The 10,732-nt window shown below is 40.9% G+C and overlaps 1 protein-coding gene across 1 annotated transcript; it reads left to right on the top strand.

Moving 5' to 3' along the window:
• Positions 1-3,601: 3,601 nt before the first annotated feature.
• BLOC1S6 (biogenesis of lysosomal organelles complex 1 subunit 6) lies at positions 3,602-9,408 on the top strand. Its single transcript, XM_057396819.1, has 5 exons — positions 3,602-3,696; positions 4,463-4,607; positions 5,668-5,755; positions 6,364-6,450; positions 7,213-9,408. The coding sequence occupies exons 1-5, from the start codon at positions 3,630-3,632 to the stop codon at positions 7,330-7,332; spliced, it is 507 nt and encodes a 168-aa protein (XP_057252802.1). The 5' UTR covers positions 3,602-3,629; the 3' UTR covers positions 7,333-9,408.
• Positions 9,409-10,732: the final 1,324 nt, after the last annotated feature.

Genomic DNA, 10,732 nt, shown 5'->3' with positions numbered 1-10,732 from the left:
GTGCGCCTGTGCTCGGTGGATATATGTCATGCGAGGTACAGGCTTTCAACTGGAAAAGCCATGAAACCCAAGAACTATGTTGGTAGACAAGCAGTTAGTTCTTTCACATACGCTGGAAGGTGAACTGCAGAGTTCCGTGCTCTGGCTTCAAATTTGAAGAGTCACAAGTTTGCATTGTGTAGCGTAGCTTCTTTCTCTCCCCATCAAAGGGGAGCAAATTTGCAGCAACTCCCAACAGTTATGGCAGTGTCGTGTCATAGGAAGAAACAAACCTCAGAGGCCCTGCTGTCATATAATTCCTTTCATAACTGTGCTTTAACTTAAGAATAATTAGATTTTTGCCTTTATTAATTCTGTTATGCGTTTATTCCCCCGCTTTGCTGGTCTCAATACCAGAAGTTTTCTTCTAATTTCCATCCTACACATACTCAGTGCCGGTTTGTACCTATGGCCAAATTCTGTTCCTGTGTCAGTCCTCTAAGTCATAAATACTTCTGGAAAAATCATGCCTGCCTGAGGAAAAGGACATATCCTGGGTTTTGACCTGGTTGGAGGAAGTTACCAAGTGAAGACCAGGGTTCTATGGAGCTTCAAGATTTTGGAGAAAGGCACTCCCTTTCTGGTCAAGAGCTGATAGCAGACTCTGGCACACATCGGGGCAGTGCTACAGGACATGGAGCGAGCCCCTTCTTGGAACAGGCCCTGCAGGAGGGGAGTCAAGTGTGGTAAACTTCCTGATGTTCTCCATAAAGATGTCCAAAAATAAGTGTTATTGCATTTTGTCTGAGCTCCCTTGCTGCTTTACAAGGTGGCAGCTTTCCTGAGCATGTAATCCCAAATTCTTTCTCAGGTTGGATAAAGGTGCCATTCCTGGCCTTTTTGCCCACCTCATAATTCCCCCAGCAGGGTTGCCAGCACAATTGTTTTGGGGCCAGATGATGAACTGTGTCCCTGAAATGGGGCAGAATTTTAAAATGCGCATTGGAGGGGTCTGAGATATATTTGTATGTGTGACTGAGATGGCTTCTGTGATCACAACTTGCATAGACACCCATATGGCAGCTGAGGGGGCAGCGAGCAGTGTGGGAGTCAGCCTGAGCAGTGAGGCTGGGCCCTGTGCAGCCAGCCTTGCTGCCCAGGGAGAAAAGCACTCCGACTGTGTTCCAAGTTCAGCCATTCTTAATGGTTTTGTTTGCCTCGCTGGGTGGTTTAACTCTGTGTTTCACCACTTGTACCAGCACAAGTGCATGAGGATGCACACACATAAGTGACCAGCCAGGCAGGAGCTTGCAAAACTACTGCTTGTAAAACTCATCAGGGGGTGGTACAATAGGCTCATGCTCCATCCTGCTGCTGCTTCTGCAGGATCAGAAACTTCTCACACTGAGGAAAGGCAGCATGTTAGGGGGCTTAACACCCTCAACCAGCAAACCAAGGTTTGCCAGCCTGCCTTTTACTGAATAACTAAGACCAGATTTTTCTGAAGCATTGTCAACTAAGACCAGATTTTTCTGAAGCATTGTCAAGAACCAAATCATGCGTTGTCAAGATGAACCTCTACTGAACAGTGCCTTTTGTAACAGCCTGTCCATTTCCTCACATTCTGCCCATGGATGGGTAGAAAAGCTGTCAGCTGAAGAGTCTGGGTTCTTCAGTTTCCTTGGGGTAGCTCTGTTGCTGCATAGGGACTATAAATCCCTTCAGCTCATTTTTCAGAGATATCCTCAGGAGGGTTTTCTTTCTGACTAATTAAAGCTTTTTCATTGTATGGCCCCATGGGTTATGGAGTTTGTTGTTGCATGGTAACTTATTTTTAGATAGCAATTGTAATGTTAGTACTGACTTTGCACAACTCCTTGAAATTAAGTATTTAGACCAACAGGTAACTGCTTTTTGTTAGTTTGACCAGATATTTGTGTTCCTTATTATAGGGTTCACTTAACTTCCTTTTCAAACATCTTTTTGTCTTAGAATAAAACCTTACCTAATTCTTCACAGGATAATGAACTTGGGAATGCACTTGGGAAATAGTTACTGTGAAACAGAGAACATTTTGCAGAGGAAAAGGAGCGAGAGGCTTTCTATCAATCTCTTTTAGGAGCATTTGAGTTGATAACTAGTTAAATTTTAACTTGCCTAGAAAAACAGATGCCAATTTTATATTCCAATCCTTAGTCTATTTCTGCAAGATGTGGGAGGGCCTGGAACAGGCACAGCAGGAGCACAAATCTGAAACTCCCACAGCTCAAATGAGACTATTTCAGAGTGATTATCTCACTGGTTCTTACTAGAAATTCCATCTGGAAGATGAGAAGTCTTTCCCAGTGAAACTTTCCAAAACTTTTCTGGTTTTCCCCATTGCTACCCAGTTGTAATTGAAAATTTGATTTGAGTCTTAAGTTAGTTGACAAGTCCCTGATGTTGCAGTCCAGCTTCAGACCAGGCCTTTGATGCTTTTTTAAAGCAAAAGCCAAAAAAGAAAGAAAACCAGGTCAGGTTTTAATCTGATGACAAAGCAGTGACGAAACTGTGAACAATAATTATGTAGAATATACATGTGAAGAAAAATATAAATGAAGTTGCAATGATCTTGTTAAAAGTGTCAACTTTAAGGATGATAGATCATCTTCAAGTCCTTTTTTTTTTTTTTGCCTGTTTCTGAAAAGCACTACTGGGACTACCTGAATTTCATTTAATCTTGAAGATTTGGGCATTTATGGAAATAATGCATTCAAACACTTTGTGAGTGGTGCTTTCACTGGTTTCTTTACATAGCTGTGCCTGACTTTCCTGAAAAGACCTTTATAAATGATAGAGAAAAAATATATAAATCTTACCATACCAGAAAATGTTTTATCAATAATAAAATACATAAAGTTATTATTACTCTTACAGACTGCTGGGCTACATGCAGAGACAGGTACATACACGAAAACTAGCTCAGATTCCTTTTCACTAAGGAACAAAAGCTGAAAGTAGTAAACAATCTGCATGATTACTGGAGAACAGAACGCAGATGTGTGCAGAGCAGGAGACAGCATGTCCTCAGGAGGGGCTGCCCTGCAGCGGGGTTGGTTGGGGTTTATCCCTTGGCAGCAGCACTCGCCGACTTGCCCTGTGCGAACCGCCCGGGACCTGTTATTCCCCAGCACCGTAACTCCACCGGCCGCTGCTGGTCGCCGTCGCCTCCACCTCCACCTCCTCTCCTCTCCTCTCCCCTCGGCTCGGCTCGGCTCGGCTCACTGCACCACCACCGCCGCCGGGAGGGCTCTGCGCCGAGCACCCAACTTGCCCCTTTGGCTCTTCCCCTCGGCTGCCCCGCCAGTCACGAGCATGCCCCCACTGCCCACCCGCATTGCCCCAGGGCAGCTCTGTGTGTGACACCGGCGGCTCCGCCCGGCCCGACGCAGCACCCGCCCCCGGACCGGGGCTTCGAGCGTCCGTCGAGCTTCATTTCCGCATCCGGCCCATCCAGTGAGCTGCGCGCTAAGGCAGCTCTATGGTGAGGCGCCGGGTAGGGAGGAGGCCCGCGCGGAGTCATCCTGCTCGGTGACGGCGGTTAGAGCCCCGCGGCTCCCTGCGCCACCGCCTCGACTCGGTCTCCTGCCCTGCGGCAGGGTGCGGCAGCGATGAGCCTCGCGGAGCGGCCTGAGGAGAAGGTGTTGGCGACCGCGGGCACCCCCGTGCGCTCGTTGGGTACGTGAGGGGCGGCTGGGCTGCCCCGGGCGAAGGCGGGTGCGGAGGGTCGGAGGAGGGGCTGGGGCCACAGGCGGCCGGCGGCCTTGGCAGAGCTGAGCGGCCAAGCACAGCAAGGTCAGAAGGCTGGGGCCGGATGCACCGGAGACCGAATGCGTTCCGGAGCCACTGGCTCCTTTTGTGCTGTGCGGTGTGGCCTGTGGATCGAAGTCCTGTGTCTTCAGTAGGTCTGCACGTAGTAAATAACCATAGTTTGCCCATACGAAACTTACAGTAATTATTATCTAATGCTTGCAGACTTTTAAAGTTAAGCGTATGTGGTGTTTTGATGAAGTCCGAGTATGTTTTGAGTGACAGGCTAAGGCCTTTACTCAGCAGGCCTGGTTTATTCCCTAACTTTGAAAGCAAAGGGTGGCAGTGTGTTAACATTTAGGTATTCTTGATGCACAGCCAGAACGAGTGATACTGTCCCTCTTTTTCCTCTGTAGACTGGAGGAGTTTTTTATATACATAAGATGTCTTTGGAACACTCTTCTCTCTTTTTGCTCTGCTCATGTTCAGAGAAAACTGTTCACTGGGAAGTTCATGATATGGGACTGGGAACAAGGGTGGGATGAAGAAGGACAAGGAAGAGGAGGCACAGTTGATAAAGCGTAAGGAGGTATAACTTCAGTGTTGAAATGCTTTTAATTTTTAAACAGGAAAATCCAGCTGTTTTAGGTGAAACATTAAGTGCATGCTGACCTGTCACTGTTTTTTGGTGTAGATCCTAGTGATGCATCTCCAGATGAAGGGGTAGTAGAAGATCTGCCTTTGATAGACGAGAAAGCTGTGGAGCAGCTGACTGAAGGACTGCTTTCTCATTATCTGCCTGATCTTCAGCGATCAAAATCAGCACTACAGGAACTTACGTAAGCAAATTTGTAAAACCAGCTTGTTATATGTGCATACTTTGTTTGCCAAGTTTTTTTGGAGTATAATGTTCTAGCTGCCCTTAAGCAGGATATAGCTTATTGAAGCATTTCTGTGTTCTGACTATAGATCCTTAATATTTAAGTGATTTGCATAGGTATTGGAGTTGTAAAAGCTGCAGTGTGTCCTATCAGAGCATGTGTAATGTTAGAACACTAAAATCTCCTAAGCCAGGTATAATAGAAGACACATAGATTTCTTAAATCCTTCTACATTCCTGTAGAGGCAAGTCTGCTGAAAGCTGGATTTGTTTTACTTTCAGAGATGGAATTCATATTCAGGGCACCTGGTAGTGTGTGGTATATTGTTTGTTGTCCTGTTTCTAAACTGTGTTGCAAAAGATATACTTACAGAATATAATTTAGGAGCTAAAGAGGGAAGAGTTCTCTGTACGTTGTCGTCTTGCTGATAGGTGAGAATAGTTTATTTCAAACATGAGCTGGATCTGCTATGGATGCAGAGATGCTGGAAAGGACTTTAAACCTATCTCCTTGGGCTTTGCAGGGTATATTGATTTTGGTTTCAAAATGCGTGATGGGGTTATGCTGCTGCCAGAGATAGCCTGTGCCTGGAAAGACTTCAGCTGATTTATGTGGTGTGAAGGATCCTCAATAAGCACCAAGGATCAAATAACTTAGTCGTGCAACATGATGCAGAAGTACCCAAGTGCAAAGTCAAGAGCTAATTGTTCTTCCCTTCATTCAACCAAGGGTGTTTACTCACTGCAGCCTGCAGAGTGCATGCTCAGGTTTTTGGGATATCTATCTTGAATATCCATGCTGTACAATGCCAGCTGAATTTGTGTGTACTCAGCTGGGATTTTTCTAGGACCACTTACTCATGTCTATTGAAATTGCCTACCAATGCATAAGAGGGATCTGATATTGGGAAACATGTATTTATATTGTTGTGATCAAAAGTTGTATTTATTTAAAGGGGTGGTTAAAAAAGAGTATATGCTGCTTTAGTTTGGTTTTATGCATCTTTTCTTTGTTTCAGACAGAACCAAGTGGTATTGTTAGAAACATTAGAACAGGAGATTTCAAAGTTCAAAGAGTGTAACTCCATTCTTGAAATCGATGCTTTGGTAAGTGTTACTAATGCTTTCTTAAATCTCTATTAGTGTAGATTTTATTGCTGAAGCATTAATAGCAACTTGTGGTTTTTTCCTTCTTAACGACCTGCAGGAAGAGAACCAACCAGTTCAGGTATTCAGGATAGATTATTGCTGGAGAGGGTGCAGAACCAGCATGTTCCCCTTAAATAGGAAGAGTAGTGGGGAAAAAAAAAAAAGCAGGCTCAGGCAGTGGTAGTAAGTCCAGTTGTCCAAAATTAGTAGCCAAAGCAAAGGTATGCCATTTTTCAATAGAACTGAGGCTCCCATAAGAGCTCTGTGCACCTTTCCAGACTAGCAGGAAGGTGGCATGAAACACTGGTATATGGTGCATAAAATGGTAATATTTTTATTCTGTTTAACAAGTCTTAATCCAGCAGATTACTGGGTGTACCTGTTGTAATATGGCAATTTTCTATAGTACGTGTAATATGTAAACTATATATAAACGAACATGTTTAATCCATTATCAAACTGTTCTGGTAATCACTGGTTTTGATTGCTGTTTGCTGTGTAGCTTCATAGAACAACTATTCCAACTTGACAGTTGTTGCTTTTAACGGTTATGGGTTTTTTTTAAGTTTTCAGAAGCTAAACACTATCACAGCAAGTTGGTGAATATTAGAAATGAAATGATGATGCTCCATGAGAAGACAACAAAGCTAAAAGTGAGTGGGATAAATATTTTTACTTTCCAACTTAGATGTCTATTTACTTATGAATTATTGACTTTGATTTGTGGATGCACACTGAAAGTTCTGATTAAAATAGAATCCTCAATCAACCAAAGTGGAATTTTTCTGTGGTGCTAAGCCATGTATGTTTTTAAGCTTTCATTTACTCCTACCTGTGCTTGAGCAGTGAATCTGAGCATCATTGTCATGTTCAGATAGTATCATGCTTTGTTCTCTTGCTTAATCCACTCTATTCCAACTAGTTCTCTTCATTTTTTCAGTTTCTGTGCCTCTTTAATGAAAACTAGATTGTCATAAATGTAAGAATTTTTCCTTTTTAATGTAATGTCAGCAGTGACATAAATTCACTGACTTCATCCTATATAGGCAGTCTCTGGTTACATTATGGCAAGATTAGTCCTTTGGTACATTCAGCAAAAGGATTTTCTCTGGGAGGCAATAAATTGCCTGATACGCCCCTTGTCTGGTGTATGCAAAGGATGACTTCTAGTGAGAGTGAAGGGAATCCAGTTTGTATTTTCCCTGTGTAGGTCACAGATTTGCCATTCTTGAACAGTAAGATAGAAGTGGGAGGGAGGAAGAAAAAATGAAGTTTATGCAGCATTCAATCATAAGCAGGGTGGATTGGAAAAGATAACGTTAAGAGGATGGGAGGGCTTTTGTTTGTGGCTCCAACTTAAATACAGCTATAAATTATTATTACAGTTATATTATTTTCTTGTCTTTTCTGTTTAGAAAAGAGCACTGAAGCTGCAACAAAAGAGGCAGAAGGAAGAACTAGAACGAGAACAGCAACGTGAGAAGGAACTTGAAAGAGAGAAGCAGTTAACAGCAAAACCTGCTAGGAGGATTTGAAAGCAGAGCATGCAACAATCTCTCTGAATTAATAGCTTCTGGATTTTCTGGAATTATGGCAGATGCCTCTCAAATGAGGCTATAGCTGTTACTAGCAACAATATACTTTCTAGTATTATAAAGTCCAGAATGGTAATAATAGGGTGGGTAACATGCAGATTTTTTCATTTCAGCCATTCAAGTTGCCTTCTTTTGTAATATTATGCAGTTTGATATATAATGTAAGTTAAATTTTGTATATCTATGTGTATATAGGGGAATTTGGGCTTCACAGTTCTAAATACCTATAATTTTTTTTTCATCTGTTGTTCTTGTGTTTAGAATTCTGAGATACTCTTGGTGACTGGCACATACACACAACACAATACCAGTTAAAGTTCAGTTCTCATCACCAGACTTCAGTGGCTGCCCATTTCACAGTTGAGATCTCTTTGGGTTCATAAGTACTGACTCTTTGTGCAGTCTCAGTTTGGTCTATGTCTACTGAACTGAAGAAAGTTCCAGTGTATTTCCCTTAAAGCTCACTTTACTGCAGCAGTCTTTCTCTTTTTTTTGCTTTATGTAACTTCTGATTAAATTCTCAGCTGAATTGGTGCGGGAGGGAAGCAGGACACTAAAGGTCTCAAAACTGATTTGTGCACAATGCAAAGAGGAATGAATTTGTGCTTCCACAAACATTGGAGTCAAACCAAGAACCTCTTACTTATGTAATGGTCCAACAGGATGACTGTGTGGTCCATGCAGATTTCTGGAAGATTAGAAGGTGTATTTTCCTCATTCTGTGTGACGAAATAAAACACAACCAAAATGCAACAATTTCCACTTCACATGAGTTGCAGTTACCCATAGGGAAAACTACTGCGTTTGTTTTTTTTTCCTTAACCCATGTTTCACTTGCACTTCAGGGCTGTGTAAGAGAATTTCTGTTACACTGTCCTTGCCCAAGTTGGCGATTAGTAGTGTGTACTGATGATACATGTGGAATAGAGGCTGATAACCTTTTCTCTGAATGTAATTGCTCTCTTGCAGCACTTGGTGTGAGCTCCCATTCAAATGAAAATACATGTTGTCTAGACTGGTGAAAGAGCTTAAACTATTGGTTCCTACAATCTAAGAAACTGCTTATTTTATATCTGTGGTTATTTTTTAGTACTGTACAATTGGTGTGTTTTGAAGTAAGGTGAAGGGTAATCCATGTAAACTTTTACATAAGATCTCTATGGTGAGGTATCAGAGGGCGTCAGTCAATTTTTTTACACAGTGTGCACCTACTTGCACTCTTCTGTATTGCAATTTTCTGAGCTTATTTCCTGTTCTTGTCATGTTTTTCTGTGAAAGACACTTTAATGAGTAATCACCCAACATGAAAGGTAAACTGGGATAATGTTTTGGAGCAAGGAGAACAAAGTACTTGAAGTAGTCTGAAGAGACACTGAAATGCTGTTACAGGAGCAGTAATAGATTAAAATTTTTCACAGGTACTTTTCCTGTGAGTTGACTGGTGTCTGTTCATTGCCAGTGGATTGTTGGTGTGTGCTGCGGTTTGTGTTTCTAAGAGAAATGTACAGAATTCCCACAGTCCCTTTTTGGAGTGGAATGTACATAACTAAATGTTATTTCAATATTTTATTTTGTAATTTAATTTCAAAACTAGATTCTGGGAATTTAAACAGTTCCTCCTAATGTATAACGTGAAACTAGATGCCTCAGTATCCAAATTGGGATTAAATTTCTGGGGTATTTGTTTCGGGTTCCCTCATCTAGAACCCAGTGTAGTGTTTCAAGTGGTGGTCTCTTTTTGTGAAGAACTGGGGGGGGGTTGTTTTGTTTCAAAAATTGTGGCTACATTTACTGAAAACAGAGAATTTTAAGCACAGGAATTGATGGCTTTGCAATTTTATATTTCAGCCTTTTGAAATAATTTCTGATCAAAGGAATACAAGCTGGCAGTGCTTGCCTGAGGAATCACATACGTAAAAATGTAGTAATTTTTCACATTGTGGTAAAATCTGTTTTCTGTATGAATAAGTAATTTTACTAAATAACCTTTTCGTAATAAAGGGGGAAATTAATATATATGGGGGGGCAGTGTTTGGTCAGTTCACATAACTTTTTTGTTTTATTAATCATTTCAGTCAAATCTGCAATTTATTATCTTCATATGATATTGTTCTTCAGAACATCGTGTCATGATGCATAAAATGCAGCATTGGATTAATTTAACAATAATCCTCTAAAATGATATGCCAGCATTAATATGCACAGCTAAAGTAAGTATACATTTAGTCTTCCTGTTACTGTGTATACATTTAGTCTTGCTTGATTTTACAATAAAACTACTTATCCTAGTAGATCAGTGTAGTAGTCTTAGACATTATGTTACTGACTTTTTATTCCATGCATATGAGGAAGCACAGGTAAGCTGTGTCTTTTTAAACAGATAAGTTTTAAAATGGTCTCTTTTTATACTATTTCATGGTCAATGTAATCGCTTGTCAAATCATGGCAGTAAAAGTAAGACACTTAATTGTGTGGTAACGCTGAATTTTTATTTTGTAAGATACTACAAATTTACAAATTACTGTTGCTAACTGAGGAATCTTGGTTTCCTGTGCTCTTATCTTTGTTATTCTTAAACTGGATGCTTAAATTGGGTTACCCCACGTATAGCCTTACAGCTTTACATGAGCCAATTTTTAATTCAGTGAAATCTGGATTTTTCACTAATCGTGGTACCTTTGCTATGTTCATAAAATATGTTTCCTTTTGGAAAAAGGCTACTGAAGACTTTATTTGGTTTTATTTGTGTGCCCTAAGAGACAAGAGCATAAATAATAACATAGAGGTTGTTTCCATAGCTGTTCAGTTGGGATTCCAGCAGTTGAGAGAGTTCTCTGGCCAGTTTATTCTGAATTACCCTTCAGTAGACGCTTTCTGCCCTGCCACCTGCTGCTTGCTTTGCAGCGCTGCTGCCTATTCTTAATTCTCACCTTGGTGCTTTAATGCCTCACCTTGCAGGTGTCATTTTTTTTGTGTTTTAAGCTTCATTAATTCTATTAAGTTATTTGATCTTTCTTGGAGTAGTTGTATGACTATAACTAAATTACCGGTAAAAACTTTGCAGGTTTTGGAGTTAGTGATGTAAATCTGTATGAATACAATTTACAGGAGCAAAATTATTCAGTATAGTTATTCATGTGAGGCAAAACAGCATGTAAGGTAGAAAGATTATTAATTTTTAAATCAAAGTGTAAGCTTAAATTGAAATAAACAGTTTATTTTGGTACAAGTATCACTGCTTTCCAGTAATTTGAAGTACACTTCTCCTTATTTTATTGTTCTCAGTCTTTGACAGAGTGATTTATAGAAAAACAGGCACCCAAACTAGACAGTCACATCA

Source organism: Pezoporus wallicus, unplaced genomic scaffold (assembly GCF_028554395.1).
Source record: "Pezoporus wallicus isolate ANWC-B61680 ecotype Strahan unplaced genomic scaffold, APGP_CSIRO_Pwel_v1 contig_3952, whole genome shotgun sequence".
NCBI lineage: Eukaryota > Metazoa > Chordata > Aves > Psittaciformes > Psittacidae > Pezoporus > Pezoporus wallicus.
This window is presented reverse-complemented; position numbering and strand designations above follow the sequence as displayed.